Below are 20507 nucleotides of genomic sequence, written 5' to 3'. Positions count from 1 at the left end.
GTCAGTACAAGGATAGTTAAATCATTACTGAAAATAAGAACATAGGAAGAAAGCAGATTTTGAGGAAGAGGAAATGGGTAATGTTAGATGATGATTTACACTCTAGATATTAAATTCAAAGCTTCAGTGATTGTTCCAGCATGAGATACTGTAGAAGGCAATTAACAATGCAGAAATGAAACCAAGAACAATGATCCTTAAATAAAGTTTATGAATTGATTTTAGGGGCAGGTGTGGTATTCTCAAAACTGCATTTGAACTTTTTGCACCTGTATATTTCCCTGGATAAAGTCCATGGCTCTCCAAGAGAGGACCTCTCTTCAAAGAGGTCTGTGTCAGTCTGCTGTTCCTTTACACATGATGTGTCTATTTCAGATACTTTATATCTTTGCTATTCAGATGATGTGTATAGATGTCAATTTCTTTTTATTTAGGCTATTGAGAATCCTTGTATTTCCTTTATTTGGTGTCTTCCATCAGTTCTGGAACATTCTAGACCATTTTCTCTTCTGCTTTGTAATTTCTCTGCTCCTGCCTATAATACAGCTTAATGTTTTCAAGAACTATCCACTCTTCATCTCAGACCTTCCATTGAGGAATATTTTCCTACTTGTGAAATATAAATGAACACTGGCTATATGTAATGATCAGTGCTCAGAGATTCACTGTTGAGATATATACATTTAAATTGAAAATCATAAACTTCTCACTTTCATTACAGAAAAAACTTGGCACAAAATCTTTGAGCTATTTAATGGAAAGGTGCTTGGCCTCAGCTCTTAAGTGGGGACACATTATATCTTATAGTTTAAAGATATCAAGCTCAGTTGTAAGAATATAAGCTAATCATTACACTATAGAGAAGAGAAAAGCATTTAAAAGAAACAAGGCAGAGAACTGCCCAAAGACACAAAACAAATCTAAGAGCTTAAAGGTCAAACAAGTTTAAGAACCATGTACCAGTGAGATTTAAGCTATCACAGATTTATATACATCGTCTTTCTGAAAGTCTACTGTTTGCCTGAAAAGAAAGCTAGATTAAAAACATTAATCTATCACTAACTTGGGTGGCTGGGGAGGTGGGAGTTCTGCACCAGAATGTTTCCAAAAATATGGTATTTGGGGACTGATTGATTTTTCTCCCAGAACTAAATTCTGTTCTGGTTCTTTTTCGTAATGTTTCAAAGTGCAGGCTGAGCTCTTGATCTTTTGGGAGGCACGGGCAAGACAAAAGGCCAAACTTGCTAATGAAAACTTGCTGAACTTACTCTTCAGAATTCCATTCTAAGTCACGAAGAACCCTTCTGGCCCTGCTCCCAGACTAGTAAAACGAACATCTCAAGTCCCCAGAGGCGAAGATAGCTTGCTCCACTAAAACCAAATATGCATCTCCTGACAGCTGGTTGTCTTAGCATACTCAGGACTATATATTTATCAAAGGCAAAAAAAAAAAAAATCTCCAGCAGCACAATATTTATTACACAATTATCTCTGTGACTCAAGTAAACATAAGTAAAGCTAAATTAAACCATGTTTACTATGATGTTCTATTACTTAAATCCTGACACAAAATCACCCCAAGAGATTTGGGGTCCATTTCTTGAGACAACTGATGCAGTTTTAAAAGTTAAAGGGCAAGATTTCTTTTAAATCTATTTGTGTTTAATCGCACGCCTCTTCAATTATTCTAAAAAATCTTTTTAGCATCTAAAATGAAAATTTCCCATCCTGTTAAGATGTTGCATTCAGTATCAAATTTAAATAAAATTCACAAAATACTGGATTAGCTCACTGCTTTTAACTTATTTTATCTGGTTTATCTGAATTTAATATCTACAATCTCATTGACTCTCACCCCTAATTCTAAGTATTAATATTCGGTTCTCTTCATCACCTTTTTCTCTAGTCCCTTTGGTCAAATTTCAATTTATCCCAGCCTTTGTAGATTATAGGCCAGCCAAATATTCACAGTGATTATGTCTGTGGCTAGGCACACCAAGGGGAAAAGACAGGGACAGGGAGGCTGGAGAGGCCACAGAAGGAGGAGTTGACAGGTCATATGCAATCACATGGGCTTCTTCGTAGCTCAGATGGTAAAGACTCTGCCTGCAGTGCAGGAGACCTGGGTTCAATCCCTGGGTTGGGAAGATCCCCTGGAGAAGGAAATGACAACCCACTCCAGTATCCTAGCCTGGAAAATCCCATGGATAGAGGAGCCTGGTGGGCTGCAGTCCATGGGGTCGCAGAGTCGGGAACAACTGAGCAACTAACACTTCATCCTTTATATATTATATGAGATCACAAGCATATGCACCACTTCCAGGATTCAGCTGATAAGCCCCTCTACAAGATAAATTCCACCTCTCCAAACAAAGCCAGGGTCCACAAGGGGAACAAGCCTGCTGGCTGGTCACAAAGCACAGCAACAGGAAACCACTTGCATTCGCAGGCACGGATATAAGGAGTTCAGAGCTTTCTGCCCCACCAAGGAGTCTAATCAGTGGGGGTTGTGGTTGAGCTCACGTGGGGACCAAGGGCAGGGCCAGCTTGGCAGGAGGTGGGCTGAGGCTCGCCAGGCCTCAACTGCTGGGAGAAGAAGCCCACCCATGAGGAGTTTATAGTCCAGGGAAACAATATGACAACAGAGGACAACCAGGGGAGAGTACAGTCATGCTGTGGACACAGACGGCGGTGGTCACGATCGCGCCACAAAGGAGGTGGTGAGGGAGAAGGCCTAAGAGGACAGACCCCACAGGAGAGGGAAAGAAATTTAATGTTCAAGTATAAGAAGGAGTAAGGTATGACAGTGAAAAAAATAAAAACTGTGTCCACTTGAAATCACACACCAAAAACCAGTTTGGCTGAACAACAGGAAATATAGAGGCCAGATCAGGGTAGAAAGACCAGATGGGATTAAAAGAGAGAATACTGTGGATGATGAGAGGGATGTGCTTGATTTAGTTGGTAACAGGGAGGCACTGGTGGTGTGGATGGAGCAAGGAAAGGACATGAAATGACTAGAACTTACTTTAAGAAGACAGGAGAGTTCTGTGCTAAATAAACTGAAATAGCAGGGAAAGTTAAAAGGCTATCAGGAGACATGGCAATTGAAGAACTAAGATGACAGGAAGAATGACAAAAATAAAGACATTGTGGAGAGAGGGTTTCTAGTATCAAACAATGGGCTGACTATTGATCTTGAGATACAGCACTGGGCACTGAAGACCACGAGAGCACTGTGAACAGAAAGAAGGTTGCAAAGCAGAAACATCCACTCGACGAATGATGAGTTTCATTTCAGACACTCTGAATTTGAGGTGTCAGCTGAACGCACAGACACAAAATCTATCAAATGGCTAGAAAAACAGACCTGTAGACAGGGAGAAAAGCTGGGATTCGAAATGGGGACTTGGGGGTCGTCCACAAAGAGGTGAGGCCATGAAAGAGCCCTAGGGTGGAATCACGGGAAACATAATTTAGCATAATTTAATGTGTTGGGAAAGGAAGTAAAGACAGTGAAGGATACCAGGAAGGATCTAAGAAATCCAGCTTTTAGAGGGGAAAAGATGTATCATGAAACTCATGCTAGACTATTCACAGTAGCCGAGACCTGGAAGCAACCTAAATGTCCATCTACTGATGACTGGGTAAAGAAGTTGTGGCACATATATGCGATGGAATACTACTCAGCTACGGAAAGAATGAAACCACGCCATCTGCAGCAACACGGCTGCAACTGGAGATTACCACACTACGGAAGTTAGAAAGAGAAAACAAACACCACTCTGAGATGTGGAATCTACACTATGACACAAATGAAACTATCTATGAAACAGAAACAGATTCATGGACACGGAGAACAGCCTTGTGGTTGCCAAAGGGGAGGATGCTGCAGGGGGATGGAGTGGGAAGCTGGGGTGAGCAGATAGAAGCTACTGTATACAGAATGGATGAAAAAACCAAGGTCCTACTGTATAGCACAGGGAACTATATTTAATACCCTATGGTAAAACACAATAGAATACAAAAAGGAACGTGTGTGTGTGTGTGTGTGTGTGTGTGTATAACTGTGTCTCTTTGCTGTATAGCAGAAATTAGCACAACATTGTAAATCAACTATACGTCAATTTTAAAAAATGCAAGCCAGGAATATTACCATGAAGATTAGATGGGATGGTAAGTTGGAAAGCAACTTGAACATTTCAAAACACTAAACAAATATATTTTTATTGCTACAGTATTACCATATCTAATCTCTAGAAAAGCCACGTCACACTGGCAGAGCCATACTTTCCAAAGTTTTCCAAAGTCCTCTCCTCAACAAGTTGATTGGAACTATGATCTCCTTCTCTTTCCCTGAAGTCTTTCAGTAATTAATATCTTTTCTTGGGTGTTTATATAACTTGAGAAGCACTAACAGAACATCAACCATGAGTCAAACACTACTGTAGGCACTTCCATATCCCCTTGGAGTGGATGAAACTGAAGCTTAAGATGTATCTCCCTTTATAGAAGATGAAATGAGGCTCAAAAAGGTTAAAGTATCTTGAGCAAGACTGCCAGTTAGCAAGTAGAGGAACAGAGGGCTTCTCATGCCAAGTCTTATTGTGCTATTTCTACACACAAGTTGGAACTTGCCATATTTGTTCTGATCTCTCTTACTGATTATATGCAAACTAAGGACATAAGCCATATCTCATTTTTCTTGATATTCTCTGAAGCATCTAGTAAAGGACCTTATACTGGGTCACTTTTCAATGTGTTTTTGTTGCTTGAAAGAATGAATGCATCGCAGGCACACAGGCCTCACTAATGGTGAATGTCTGTGGGCTGGTAAGCTTTGAGTATTTATTTCCAAGGCGGGACTGTAACTCAACAACACAAAGTTCTAAAAACAAATTCTGTACTTGTGAAAGATGCCACCTGGTCCGCCTCAGGGGCTGAAGTCCTCTTTTTATGCACAGAGTGGGAACAGCACGGGGAGTGACGAGCTGGTTTTCTTCAAACCACTCCCACTAACCGGCTGCGGCCAAGGACAGGCCCACACCTTTTGGGGAAGAGAACTGTGCAGCCTCTGCTGCCATTTGACCTCTGGTGTCACCGCTGGAACTGCCATTGTCTGGGGCGGAGGTGAAGGCAAGGAAGGATTCGTGCCAGCTCTGATGACGTAACCCTACGATTCCAGCTTTCCTGCCAGGAAAAAAAGGCAACTGGTTTGGAATCTAGTTTTTCACCCCCTCTCTCCTGTTATTCAACCAAAATCTACTTTACATAACTGACCATTAGCTTTTCTTGCATACCTTACCACTTTTTTTTTTTTTTTAATGAACATTACTTAGTGTCTAATTCAACTGATTGGCTTGGGTTCCTTTGAAAACAGATGTATGGACCCTGAAACATGTGCATTTTATAAAAGTCCCCTGTTGGAGAAGAACACAAAGTTCTCAGAACCTTTTACTCTGCAAGCCATACACATAACACAGCGAGAGACCAGAAAACAACAAGCATCTAAACACTATACAGGCGTTCAGTCAGTCATGTGTCCCGGCACTGCCAGAAACATCAGACAACAGATTTCTGAAGTGAGACCGCATTGCAGAGCTTCATAAATTATAATACACTTGGGAGTTTTCTACCCAGTGTCTCTGACAGATGTTCTCTTTTGTGGGAGCCTCTAATTTGGGGGCATTTGGTATCCATATCCCTAGAAATCTTTAGGGTAAAATAAATTTATCCCTCTTCCTATATGTGATGACAAGACCCCAGAATAGCCTTTTCCTTTTTTGAGACTAGTTAATGTGAGCACAGTGCCCTTGCCTACTGCATGGACTAGCTGGGGCAGAGACATTACATCAGCCAGACTAAAACAGGTTATTTCCCAGGCTCAAGATAGCTTTCCATGCCATGAAAAGTCTTTTATCAATTTTTACCTACTGTGGATCAGGCTGTCGATCTCCAGGGCTCCTGCCTGTCAAATACAGTGCATGGGACTTGGGACTTCCTCGAAAGAGCCACAGCAGAAGCCAAAAAGTGTGCAAGCCTGAGCTAGGGCAAGTGTCTGGCATCGGCTTCGGGCGGGTTCACGTAGGATGCTTTTCCCATGACTCCTGAAAGAACTCTCCAAGTCTGACTCTATAATCAGTGCCTCAATAGTTAAAAGTTGACGGGATTGTATGAAACACAGAAACGAGAGCTTAACACAGTATCAAAGATAGTGGCAAGTTCTCTTCTCTCAGTTCCTAAAATCTATCCTATGACCTTGACCTTAGTGAAATGACATTACTTCTTTTCTATGCTCTGAACTCTGTAAGAGTCAGGCTAAGATACGAACAACTTTAACAACTATGTAAGCCCTTAGAAGATCATACCACAATTTGACCACTTTCCATTTTAACTTTCTCTAAAATCTGATTTTTACAACTTTTACTCAAGGATATAAGAACGTTTAATCAGTTTCTTTGGTATTACACATGCACTTCTATTAAGGGAAGGGAAGTGAAGTGAAGTCGCTCAGTCGTGTCCAACTCTTTGCGACCCTACCAGGCTCCTCTGTCCATGGGATTTTCCAGGCAATAGTCCTGGAGTGGATTGCCATTTCCTTCTCCAGGGGATCTTCCCAACCCAGGGATCGAACCCAGGTCTCCCGCATTTGTATCAAACAGTAAAAACGTACAACCTCTCAATGATGCATTTTCACATTTTCTTGCGAAAATTACTTACTGCCCTAGAACACTGTCAATTATTTACTATTATTTGATATTATTTACCCTGCACTCCATTTGTAAAAGCATTAAAAGAATGAAAAGACTTTCTCCTTGCCCGTGAGTTGCTTGCGATATAGATAAAAAGATGGGGAAAAAAAAAGCACAACACCAGCTAAATCTATGGTATGCAGATTATAAGAGTGATATAAGTTTAGTGTTGTAAGAACTCAGAGGAAGGCTAGATTAATTTTTCCCAGGGAAAATGGGTGGTAGACAGCAATTGAAAAAAGTCTTAGAAAATGTATAATATTTCAACACAAAGACAGCATCAGAGTAGGGCATTTTACATGGACATAACAGTTTTAGTAAAGGCACCGAGGCAAGAGAGTACACGTGAATGTAGAAAACTTCAAGTGAAGGAGTCCAGCTGAAGGACAGGAAAACAGAATACATGGGGAGAAATGACAGGAAACTGATCTGGAAAAGTAAGCTGTGACCAGTTCTTAACATAAAAGGGGTTGGGGGTGTAGAAAGCTAGATTTTAGAAATAGGAAATCACTTTTAAAATATACCCTTTACTAATAATTTTTCCCACCATATCTTTGATTTTAGAGTGAGAAATATTTTATTAGCAAGTTTACCTGCAAACTAGGAGCAGTCATTTCAAAGAAAAATAATGTAAATGCTGGCAAATTCTTGGCTGCAGCTGAACTGATAATATTCTTATTACCTATATCTTGTGATTGTTTTACAACTCTCTTTTCTCATCATCAAAATACCTTCTTAGTTTAATGCATTCTGTATATACTGAGTGGCTACTCTGGAAGTAGTATTTGCTCACATGGTTACTCATCCTCTCCTTTTCTGCCCCAATCTGTCCTACTAACCACTCACTCAGTCACTCATTCTTCTCCTGTAAACTATACCAATAATAATAACATTACTAGCTCCAACTTGCTATAGTGACAGGCACTGCAATTAATGCTTTATGAACAGTATTTAATATAATCCTCAAAAAAAAAAACTATGAAAAAGGTATGATTACCCCTATTTTACAGATGAGGCAATAAATTAAGAGATGTTAACTATTTTGCCAGTTGGTAAGTGACAGAATCCAGGTTTAAATCACATATGCTTGACTTCAGAACCCTTGCTGTTACCACTTCACTGTATTATCTCCAATACCCTTTGGCCTCTTACTGCTATGGTTCAGTATTTTCAATTAAAAATTAAAAGATTCATTGAGTGACTGCTACTTTAAGATCCTGTTCCAGGTATTGTCAGAGGTATATAAATAGATGAGAGAATGCCTGTGGATTATTAATGCTCATAATCTTCCGTATTTGAGTATAAAGAGCCATGTCTTTTATCAGTGTGTAAGATGGTATGTCCATGATTCATGAATTAAGAGCAACTAAGGAGAGGGGGGTGAATGTGGATGGTGACCACATCTCAGACAGAAATCAGCCAACCCTGACTAGATGACTTACAGAGAATTTTAATAATACATTTCAAGCAGAGTCTGTAAAAACTCTCTCTGCTGATGAAAAATCTGTCCTGTCAGAAGTTCCCAACCAAATCTGCTTACAATCCATTTTCAATGAACCTCAACTTCCTTTGAAGTAGAATAAGCTACTAAAGCACTTTAGCCAACAATAAGCACATTGTGAGGTTAGTGCTTATAAGATTCATTACTGATGAACAAAGTTACTGAGTTAAAACACAAATGTAATATCAAACTACTGGAACCACATAGTCTGAATGTTGTGTAAAGTGATACAGAACTATTCCAATGCAAAAAAAATATGTCATCTTTTTAAGCTATCTGCTTCTAATATTCCCTTCACTAACTTCTGAATAAGTTAATACTGTCAGGATACTGGTTACATTTTTACAAACAATGAGAAGAGTTATGAATACACAAGACACTGAGTAGGATGCTGTTCAGCAGTCCTCTTTAAGGTAACCACATATGTTGCTGTTTAGTCGCTAAGTCATGTCTTGACTCTTGTGATACCATGGACTATAGCATGCCAGGCTCCTCTGTCCTTGGGATTCTCCAAGCAAGAATACTGGAGTGGGTTGCCATTCCCTTCTTCAGGGGAGCTTCCTGACCCAGGGATCAAACCCGGGTCTCCTGCATTGCAGACAGATGCTTTACCAACTGAGCCACCAGGGAAGCCCTAGGGGACATCATTTCAATTCAGTTGCTCAGTCGTTTGCAAACCCATGGACTGCCAGGGGACATAGGGCTAACCTATCAGTCTGGCAAGCAGGGCACCATCCTCAGAGTTGCTATCTGGAGGGGAGGCAAACGGGTTAACCCGCATGCCTTAACTATTAGGGTGCACTCTGCTAGGGATGCAGGGGAGTGCTTCAGGAGCTCATACAAGCGGCACCAGCCCCAGAGTTGGGATTCCCAGTCCCCAGCAGCCTCCCTCCTGCTGTCTGGAATGCTCTCCCCTGGCTGAAAGATCCGCCCCCACCATGTCTGCATGGTTCCCTCTCTCCACTAGTCAGTGCATGCATGCCAAGTCACTTCAGTTGTATCTGTCTCTGCAACTCTGTCGACTGTAGCCCACGAGGCTCCTCTGTCCACAGGATTCTCCAGGCAAGAATACTGGAGTGGGTTGTCATTCCCTTCTCCAGGGGATCTTCCCAACCCTACTTGGCAGCCGGATTCTTTACCACTGAGCCGTCAGGGGAAGCCCAACCACACATAGCCAGGGACATTGGTAAGGAGTCACAGTTTTGGACCCAGGCATAGTATTCACATCACAAACTGCAGAGCTAAGTCTTATCCAAAGATCACTATGGCAAATACTGTCTGTATTTAATCTGGAATCTAAACGCTGAATACAATTCATTTTAAGAAAACAAAAGTCAATAAAGAGAATCATTTTAAGAATTTAAGACTGGCAAAAGAAGTGGCAATCACATCTCATTTGGCTACATAAAATTATGACACCAATACTTACTGTTCAATTCGCGGTGACAAGTACAGCTTAGGGTACACCTGAGTAGCTTCAGTGTCCTCAAAACTGACAGAAAGGAGAGCTACATCTTCTCCTGGGTCTTCATTCACATCCTTAAACAGTTAATGAAAAACACAATGTCATTAGTACTTGCTCTCATAACATTTTTCTGGTGACCAGCTTACTGTCTGCCAGCAATAAGGCCAGAAGTGTGGGTCACCTGTATTCAAGTTTCGAGACTCCATACATGCTTTGCCACATATCTAGTCACTCTTTAATAGTGACAGCTTTCAAACATTCTGATCAAACTCCACCATAGTAATAAAAAGATTCCCACCAATCTTTTAATTGTTCCCACATTCCAAGAAGGGAAAAGTGAATCTGGTGTTAATAAAGGATTAGACAAAAACGTAGTTAAGTTACAGTAAACATTCTGCTAGCAAGATATACAATGTCTTATAATTTATATAATACCTACAAATGGCTTAAAATTTACTTTTCCTAGGAAGAAGATGCATTATAAACATGATTTATATCACCAGACAACAACAAAATCTTAAGATACCCTAGGAATTTTATTATATCTATCTTGATAATGTACTGTAAGTTATTTAAATAGTAAACACTGCCAAGAAACATATTACTATGAAGTGTGCCACTGTACATGCAAATGGCAGGGTGTTACATACATATCTGCTTAAGCAAAATGATCACGGATGATTCATATGTGAACCACAAGACATATGTATTTTAAAAGTCTAGTTATAAGAATATTATAAGACAAAAACAAAGAAACGTTGAGAGGTTGAACTGATAATGATAAAGCTTAACTTACTGTAATTTATAATTAAAAAACAAGAATAGCAACAATCGAATGTCATAATCAACTCAAGCCAACACTGATGATATACTAAATTGTCCTGAATTAAAACTGTGGGACTTACCACTATGTGAATGTACTTTACAATCACTGCCAAGCACTGAGTATTTGGCAGACTTCTGAAGCAAATACCGAATTAGAATAAATTCTCATAGCATGGCGATTTCAATTTGAGAATAGAAAATTTTAATAACCCTCAACAATTTATTTCTGGTTGGTAAGTGGCTACAGAGGCTTCCCTGTTGGCTCAGGCAGTAAAGAATCCGCCTGCGATGTGGGAGACCTGGGTTCAATCAGGAAGATCCCCTGAAGAAGGGAAAGGCAACCGACTCCAGTATTCTTGCCTGGAGAATCCCATGGATGGAGAATGGTGGACTACAGTCCACTGGGTCACAAAAAGTCAGACACAACTGAGCAACTCTCTCTCTCTCTCACTCACACACACACACACACACAAATGGCTCCAAGTCAAATACAAGTTTTTAAGAAACTTAATTGAATTGCACATTTTTCACACTAAGGCACTGCTGAAAGCCAACCCACATTTCTAAATCAGATCACAAGTTCTCAGCAGACATCCTAGGCGGGTCCCAACCCAGACTTTAAGAACCACTGCCTGTGATACTTGGGAATCTCAGACATGATGTCTTTCCTTTGGTCTAAAAGAGGCCTCAGCCCAGCTTCTCCTGCATCTTCGGAAGCTGGTCCTCACATTCACCTGCTTACCTCTAGCATCTTTGATCTCCTTTCTCTGCCTTCTACTGTGTCTACAGGATGCACAACTATGGCAAGTATACATAGGGACAAGGACTGGAAGTCTCTCCCATCTTAAAATATAGAAATTCTTAAAAGAAATAAAAGAAATCATGCAAGTCTCTGCTTAGTTCCCTGTGTTCTCTTTGACATCTCTCCTCCTCCACTGCATAGACTGCTGCTGAAAGACTGATCCACACTCCCTGTCTCACTCCCTCCCCTCTTCTTAACCTCCCCTTATCCCACTCTAGTAGCCTTCCGACCCTCCTTCCTACCAGGACAGCCACTAAAGACAACAAATGCCTCTTGGTCCCCATCTTACTTGATCTCTAAACAGTATTTGACATGGAATCCTCTCTCCTCTGAAAATATTCCTTCTTGCTTCTAAGAAACTGTATGTTCCTGGTCTTCTCTTGTCTCTTTGGCCACTTCCCCCTTTCTTTTCTTTCTCTATTTTTTATCTTTGCAATTGTTTTTTTCATTTTACATTACAAAATTCAGGCTTGTTGTAACAAGTCAAACGATACAGAAGTTTTGTTATCGCTGTTGTTGTTTTAAAAAGACATTTCCATCCTTGCTTTTCAAGGTAACCAGTAGTAACCGTGTATGTGGCCTTAAACAGCTTTTTCTCTGATCATAAAAACATACACACACTTGCATATAAATAACTCTTTAACTGTGTGTTCTGTTTTCCCTAATAAGAGTCCTATTATACACAGAACTCTACCACTGGGTTTCTAAATAGTCACATAATATTTCACGTCATGGATTTATTTTGTATTTAACCATTCCCCTAGCAACAGACATTCATGTTGCCTGTAGTTCTTAGCCACTTGATATTGCTGCAATAAGTATCTTTGGATAAATAACCTTTAGTAGTGAGACTTCTATTTTTTAGGAGATAACTAAAACTCAGCTTGCTGGGTCAAAGGCTATAAACATTTTACATTTTAATAGATTGTTTTTCTAAAAATTCACATTTGGGCCCATGAATTTGCATCAGTATGAGAAAGAGCCTCTTTCCGTTCATCCTGAGTAACTGGATGATACTGGCTGTTTCTCTTTCATTTGACATTGGCAATCTGATAGCTGGAAAATTGTACCTCAATTTATATTCAATGAATGAAGCTGGGCCATTTTTTTACTTGTTTATAGATTACTTACATTTCTCCTATAAACTTTCCCATCAAATCTTTTGCCCATTTTGCTTAAAGGTTTTTGGACTTTTTTGTTGTTTTTGTTATTGTTTATTAGATTTACTAACCCTTATCTATTCCATATACTATAAATATTTTCTCTTTTTGGCTTCGGACTTTGTCTGGGGGCTCTTCTGGCATCAGAAGAAAATTCAGAATTCTATAGGGTTAAATCTTGCTAATAACTCAGAGACTGTTTAACCATTTTCTTAGGTTTTCATCTAACACTGTTACAATTTTGTTTTTGCATGTAGATTTGCAATGCATGTATATCTGGACTGTATCTTTAGGGGGGATGACAGAGGAAGTGTGTACAAGGAGCAGGTAGTACAGTGCCTGGAATACAGAAACCACGCAATGTCTGCCGAATGGATAAATCAATAAACAATTTAATGTTAATTCCTAACCTTTTGCCTCCACACCTAGTGATTTTATAAAAGTTGCTGTCACCAGTGATGTCTGGAAATAAGTACTGGTTCCTGGCTCCTGTTCTCTCCCCTACCTCCCCTCCCCAATAAACCAAAGTCCCCAGAACTAGTGGTTTTAAAAGGAAAGCCAAGATTGGGAGTCTGAGTTTATCTATCACTTTTTACTCTTTTATAGATGAGAAAGGATCCAACTTCGTATGTTCCTTTCTGTAAAGATGGAAAATTTTAAAAATACTTATAGCCTCAGCAAATAGAAACTATGTAATTATATGATTCTAAAACTCATAAAATATCTAAAATTAAGGGTGAAGCTGAGCTTGAAAAAATTCACATTCAGAGAGACAAATTCATTTTATAATCTAAGTGCAAAAGTAGTTCCCTTTGGAGTTAGGGTAGTCACCTTCAGAGAGACAATAAAAAAAGAACTAACATTGAACTGACTTTCAGATACCTTTGCCCAACAACTGAGTTTCCTTGTTAAAGGTCTCTGACTACAAGTCACAGAACTCTGTTAAAATAAAAAAAAAAAAAAAAAAAAACACTGAAAGAAATGGGGGCCACTAAAAATCCTTTTAATTAACAGCTTCATTCCATATGCTTATGAATAACTTATAATTATTTCCCTTTCCTGCTTTTGAACTTTGCATTTCACTACTATTTAAGCAAAGAACAGAAATGCTCAGAGACAGTCCTCCAAACAACCGGAATGACCCTGGTTTACATAATCAACATTTATTATCTGGCATCCTGCAAAAGGTACATGAAACATTAGTGTGAGTATGAAAATAGCTGTTTCTAGGAGTACCTTTTATGAACTTCTTTATATATGATTTATTCCCCTTGGTGTGGCACATGAGTTTCCCCTGAGTTGGTATTTGATTTCTAATGGATACGTAAGTTTGACATTGAGAGCTTAAATAAGCCCGAAGAGTTCCAAAAATACACATCTACACAGTGCTGCTTCCAGTTTCTGCAGCTCTAACAGGCTTGTACATGTGTTCCTTCCCATCTGGGAAATTATAAAAGAAGCTCTTGTACCATGGTTCTTAGAAGCTAACATTACAGATGATTATTGTAACCACTAATGGCAGCATTTGGAAAACAGGGGGTGGTAACAGTGTAGCAGGGGAAATTTTAAAATGTACAAGTATACATTTTCAGGGCTTCCTATCTGCGCCATTTGAAACTGCAGCAGACTAACATGGGGTCGGGGGCAATGCCGAATCTGCTAAAGCTGAAACAAAAATACTGCCTCACACCTTTACAAAAGCATGTCAGGCACTGATACACATATGGCGAGGCAATCATGGCTGTGATATTTTGCTGGGAATTATCAGTGGATTTGGCATGGCCCTTGGTTATAGCAGAAAGGGCTTCCTGTGGCTTGCAGTGAATAGTCACTAGATGGTGAGTTCCTTGCAGGCTGCAAGTTTTTCCTGTTCATTTTTGTATCCCCAGTGTCTGGAACATAGTAAATATATAGCAAATTGGTTGAAAAAAACTGAATTAGCTCAGGAATGACTGTAAGAGTGAGTAAATGATGGAGTTAAACAGAAAATGCTTTCTGTTACAAAGATTCTCAATATTTATCTCTTCCGTGCCTTAAGTCTATAGCTAGTTCAGATTCTATCAAAGAAAACTCAAATCTGAACCATACATAAGCGAAGGATATACTGACCAATAAAAGTTAACACTCTGCTTAGGTTATAATGGTTTATTTATACACCTTTTCTCCATTGGGGCTCACTGCAATATCAAAAGGGTATAAAAGAGACAATAATTAGCCTTGGAAATGAAAGTAGACACAAGTACAATTTATCATTATGCTGTAAAACAAGCCCCTATATGTTGATCCTATACGTAGGATCAAACCATCAATTAACTAGTTGCTGATAGAAAATATTAGCTGGACAATATATATTACAAACCACATGTCACATAGGAAGACTGTAAAAAAAAATTGCATTTCTCAATTCTAAAAGTTTTACAACAAAACTATAACCATTACTAGTAACACCAGTTTGTGGACATAAAGACTATAAAGAAGCTATTATCCCCTCTGTCAAAAACAGAGTAAGAACTATTTTGAGTTATATTTAAAATTATATTAAATAAGACCCAGGATTAATCATGATTCCTAGGGTGACTAAAAACTACGTCTGAGTAAGCACCTCATTATACAAAAGTATGAGTTTTTTAAAAGATATAAGCAAATTAAAAATTTCCAAAACAGAACCTTATTTTAAAATATACTAAATGAGGTTTGTACTCTAGAGGCCCCAGAATTTTGACAGTATAGATTTGTCACCTGCTGCTGCTGCTGCTAAGTCGCTTCAGTCGTGTCCGACTCTGTGCGGCCCCATAGACGGCAGCCCACCAGGCTCCCCCATCCCTGGGATTCTCTAGGCAAGAGTACTGGAGTGGGGAGCCATTGCCTTCTCCAAGATTTGTCATCAGATTACATAAATTTAGGTTTTTCCAAATCAAGTTTTTTCAAGTAAGAGAAGGAGACTCTCACGATGTTACCATTCATTTAACAAGCATGGAACAAAGTAAGTAAAATATATAGTATGTTACAAATACTATGGAGGAAAATTAAAAGCTGGAGAAAAGGATAAAGAGTGAGGAGGGAACAGAAGTTTCTAGAGTGGTCAAGACAGCTTATGGAGACTCAGCAGTGCCGTCTCATTACTTGAGACAGGAGATTTACAATAATATGTCCTCTAGATTCACTGTTATATATCAGTATAAGCAGCCCCAGTTAAAATTTGAATTGGATTCTACTAACATTAAGACATGACAACAAGGGAATTCCCCAGTGGTCCAGGGATTAAGACTCCGTCTTGCAATGAAGTGGGTACAGGTTCGATCCCTGGCCAGGGAACTAAGATCCCACATGCTCCAGGGCAACTGAGTCCAAGGGTCGCAACTACAGAGTCTATGAACTTTAACTAGAGAGCTGGTGCAGAACAATGAAAGATCCTGCATGATGGAAGGAAGATACCGTCTGCCACAACTAAGATGCAATGCAGTCAAAAAAAGACAGTAAGCAAAAGAAATATTGTCACCCTGCTTATTTAACTTACATGCAGAGTACATCATGCAAAATGCTGGGCTGGATGAAACACAAGCTGGAATCAAGATTGCTGGGAAAAAAATCAATAACCTCAGATATGCTGATGACACTACCCTTATGGCAGAAAGCAAAGAGCAACTAAAAAGCCTCTTGAAGGTGAAAGAGGAGAGTGAAAAAGATGGCTTAAAACTCAACATTCAAAAAATTAAGATCATAGCATCTGGTCCCATCACTTCATGGCAAATAGATGGGGAAAGAGTGGAAACAGTGACAGACTTTATTTTCCTGGGCTCCAAAATCACCGCAGATGGTGACTGTAGTCATGAAATTAAAAGACGTTTGCTCTTTGGAAGGAAAGCTATGATAAACCTAGACAGCATATTAAAAAGCAGAGACATTACCAACAAAGGTCCATATAGTTAAAACTATGGTTTTTCCAGTAGTCATGTATGGATGTGACAGTTTGGACCATAAAGAAGACTGAGAGCTGAAGAATTGATGCTTTTGAAATGTAGTGTTGGAGAAGACTATTGAGAGTCCCTTGGACTGCAAGGAGATCAAACCAGTCAATCCTAAAGGAAATCAATCCTGAATATTCATTGGAAGGATTGATGCTGAAGCTGAAGCTCCAATACTTTGGTCACCTGATGCAAAGAGCTGACTGACTCACGGCAAAAGACCCTGATGCTGGGAAAAACTGAAGGCAGGAGGAGAAGGGGACGACAGAGGACGAGATGGTTCGGTGGCATCACTGACTCAATGGACATGAGTTTAAGCAAGCTCCAGGAGATGGTGAAGGACAGGGAAGCCTGGCGTGCTGCAGTCCATGGGGTTGCAAAGAGTCGGACATGACTGAGCGACTGAACAACAGCAAAAGAAATATGGAAGAATAAGAAAAATGATGTACCTAAGGGAACACCTTGGTCTCACTGCTAAATCTCTGTCCAATAATGACACTGCTCGTTTTGGAAATCAGGTCATTTTCTCTTCATCAAAGTGCTGGGAAATATATAAGTGCAAGGAAAGGCAGTTCAGTCAGAAAGAAAAATGGATACAAGAGTAAGGAATCAATGGGCATCATACTGGGCCCTTTGGCCTGCTAGTTGGCTCCCGACCCTGGGCCCCTCTGTTCCATGCAGCAGGGCTTGTAGCACTGGGGTCGGGATTCTGAAAGCCTAGTTACAGCTTATCTCACCACATAACTGCGTTCTTGGCTAATATTCACTTCAATATATTGATATACCATGTGAAGACAGCATTTAAGAGGGTTACTTCAGATCTGGTTTCACCAAATGAAAATAAGAATGAAACAATTCTCTCTGCTTAGTCCAGAGAAACTGGGCTACTTCTCATGTGTTTCCCTGACTAATGCTTTTGCACTTGCCATTCCCCTTATAAAAACACATTTTCTCAGGACTTCCCTGGTCCAGTGGCTAAGACTCCACACTTTCAATGCAGAGGGCACAGGTTCAATCTCTGGTTGAGGAACTAAGATCCCACATGCCATGCCATGCAGCCAAAAAGAAAAAAAAAAAAAAGACTTATTTCTCTTGTGATGGTTGAGAAGGGCAGAATAGGTGAAGAAGATTAAGAGGTACAAAACTCCAGTTATAAAATAAGTAAGTCATGGGGATATAATATATAGAACAAGGAATATGGTCAATAATATTGTAATAACTTAGTGTGGGGACAGCTGGTTACTAGCCTGATCGTGGTGATCATTTCTTAATGTATGCAGATGTCAAATCACTATGCAGTACACCTGATGCTAACATAATATTGTATCTCAACTATATTTCAATCAAAAAATAAAGTATAATTTAAAAATGCTCTTTCTCTCCTTTTCTTAAGTGGTGCAATTTTAATTTAACTCTGTAAATTCACTTGCTTCATTAAGATTCCTTTCAACTGCACTGTGATCTATGTCTACTCTTGGTAGTTTTTACATGTTGCCTTATGATTTCCTCATGCTATTTAAGCAGTGTAGAGTTTATATTCCAAATAGACTGCGAATTTCTTGAGGGCAGGGTAGAGATCTACTTCCTATTATGTCTAATAGCCACAGGTGACATGACAACCTTATAAGGTAGGTACTGTTATTACACATTTGCAGATGGAGAAACTGAGGCTGAAAGTGATTAAACGGTGAAAATGCATTTTGAAGTCATGTATGTTGACTCAGAACCCAGACTCAAAGCTACAATGCTATACCCACTGACATACTGTTAGGCACAAAGAAGAGAGTATCAGTGCTCAGAGAAAAATGTAAAAAACAGGGAAATCCACATGCAGAAAAGGTAGCAGAGATCTTCCGTACATGTACTCGTCCTCCATTTAGTGTCTAAATCCTGTATGCTTCAAACAACCATGAGAAACTTAACGAACCACTCCCTATTCCCTTTTTATCCCAAGAAGACTATCCTGACTGCATCAATGGGTATTCAAAGCAAATTGAAAAGAATATATGCTTTATGTGTTTTAATGTTTACTTTTAGAAACTGTGGAGCAAGAAATTTAAAATTCTAAGAGTACAAAGACTAAAAGCTATAAAGATCACCATGCCAAACAAAATGTATTTATTTGACATCTTTACACAGACTCATCAAAGGAAGAAGGATGGCTTCTCTGAGAACACCGATGAGGGCTGTAGAGTTCTAAGACATAATATCAACCTTCCTTCAATTGTATGTATGATTAGGCACATTCTGTGATTAACTAGGGCTTCCCTGGTGGCTCAGACAGTAAAGAATCTGCCTGCAATGCAGGAGACCTAGGTTCAATCCCTGAGTTGGGAAGATCCCTTGGAGGAGGGCATGGCAACTCCATCCAGTATTCTTGCCTGGAGAATCCCCGTGGACAGAGGAGCCTGACCAGCTACAGTCCATGGCGTCACAGAGTCGGACACGACTGAGCAACTAAGCACAGGACAGCACATGATTAACTAACTACACTAACTAACTACACTCTGTGGAAATACGAAGCGCTGATCATCAGGTCGGGAAAGGATATCTGCCATATTCTTGAAACAGCAGCTCTAAGAGGGCAAGTCCCAAACACCAGGATGAAGCTGCTGTCACCCACCCGTGTTTTCCAAAAGTGACATCTTGAGTTCATTACTATGAGATGTCATGATATAGTATGGGACTAGCGTTTTTCTTGGAGAAGGCAATGGCACCCCACTCTAGTACTCTTGCCTGGAAAATCCCATGGATGGAGGAGCCTGCTGGGCTGCAGTCCATTGGGGTCGCTGAGAGTTGGACACGACTCAGTGACTTCACTTTCACTTTTCACTTTCATGCATTGGAGAAGGAAATGGCAACCCACTCCAGTATTCTTGCCTGGAGAATCCCAGGGACAGCGGAGCCTAGTGGGCTGCCATCTATGGGGTGCACAGAGTTGGACACGACTGAAGCGACTTAGCAGCAGCAGCAGCATTTTTCTAATTTATATCTTGCTTATTATTTTCATAAACAGAAACCATTTCAGTGCCCTCATTTATGCAGGAATCTGCTTGTGAAGCTCTACTCACCCCTAATATGTTGGTTATAGCTTCTGTTTATAAAACTAAATTGAAACACATGTTGTACAAATAACTTTGGGGAGAAAAGAATTCCTGGTTCTTTCAAAATAATCATCATCAAGATTTCACTGGTCAACTACTGTCTCAATAGTTATTATACTTAACAGACACAGTCTTGAGAACACCAACCTTCTGACTAAATGAGGCTGGGGGGATAGGAGGGCAGGTGGGGAGTTGCAATACAGCCAGGGTCCTCATTAGAAGCACAGAATATTTCCTGGCTTCCACTACCTTCTCTCCTCACCAACATTTTTAGAGAAAGAACCTGGAGTGTGGGATTTCCCCTATTACTCTAACAATGTGTTCTTAATGAGTTGATAAGAAGCTAAGCTTATTTATATAAGCATCAGTTTCTGCAACTGTTTTACAAATTGTACCAAACCACATCCTCAGACATCTGAGTTGTGATTTTATGCACACCTACTGATACAAACCTTGTGCCAGACTGTTCTCCAGGAGCCCAACAAAACAAGTTAAAACAATAGTGAGTTTTCTTTAAGCACATATGGAACAAATATGAACACCATTTACCACATCCTCAGTATGTCTCCAAAACTTAACAAAAAGGTAGATAAAGCTTTTACATAGGAGTTCATACAGCTCTTTGTAAAGGATAGAAAACACAGATCTGAAATGAAAGCTGATATAGTGGACCTCTGTAATACTACTTGGCTGATACCTTCTCTTACCCTGGGAAGCCCATTTCTCTTCCAGTCCCCACGCCTAGACCCCAATCCTTACAGTACCTGGCAGAGATACCAGTTCCAACCCCCTGGGAAGAGCTGGATGGGTCCCTAGAAGAGTGACCTAGTCCTTTTGTAGAGGCAAAAGAAACTGTCAGTAGCCATGTTCCCCAACTGCAAAAGAGGCCAGGCCATCGTGAGAGAGCAAAGCCCACACCCTAGAGAAGGCAAA

At 39.9% G+C, this 20507-nt stretch overlaps 1 protein-coding gene across 1 annotated transcript in view; it reads right to left on the bottom strand.

The window, feature by feature from the left end:
* Positions 1-20507, bottom strand: part of BABAM2 (BRISC and BRCA1 A complex member 2) — a 401827-nt gene that overhangs the window by 183374 nt on the left and 197946 nt on the right. The window contains exon 7 of the mRNA XM_068969662.1: positions 9683-9792. Coding sequence (XP_068825763.1) covers positions 9683-9792 — 110 coding nt within the window. The remainder of the gene's footprint in view (positions 1-9682; positions 9793-20507) is intronic.

The sequence above is a fragment of the Capricornis sumatraensis genome, chromosome 1 (assembly GCF_032405125.1).
Source record: "Capricornis sumatraensis isolate serow.1 chromosome 1, serow.2, whole genome shotgun sequence".
Taxonomy (NCBI): domain Eukaryota; kingdom Metazoa; phylum Chordata; class Mammalia; order Artiodactyla; family Bovidae; genus Capricornis; species Capricornis sumatraensis.
This window is presented reverse-complemented; position numbering and strand designations above follow the sequence as displayed.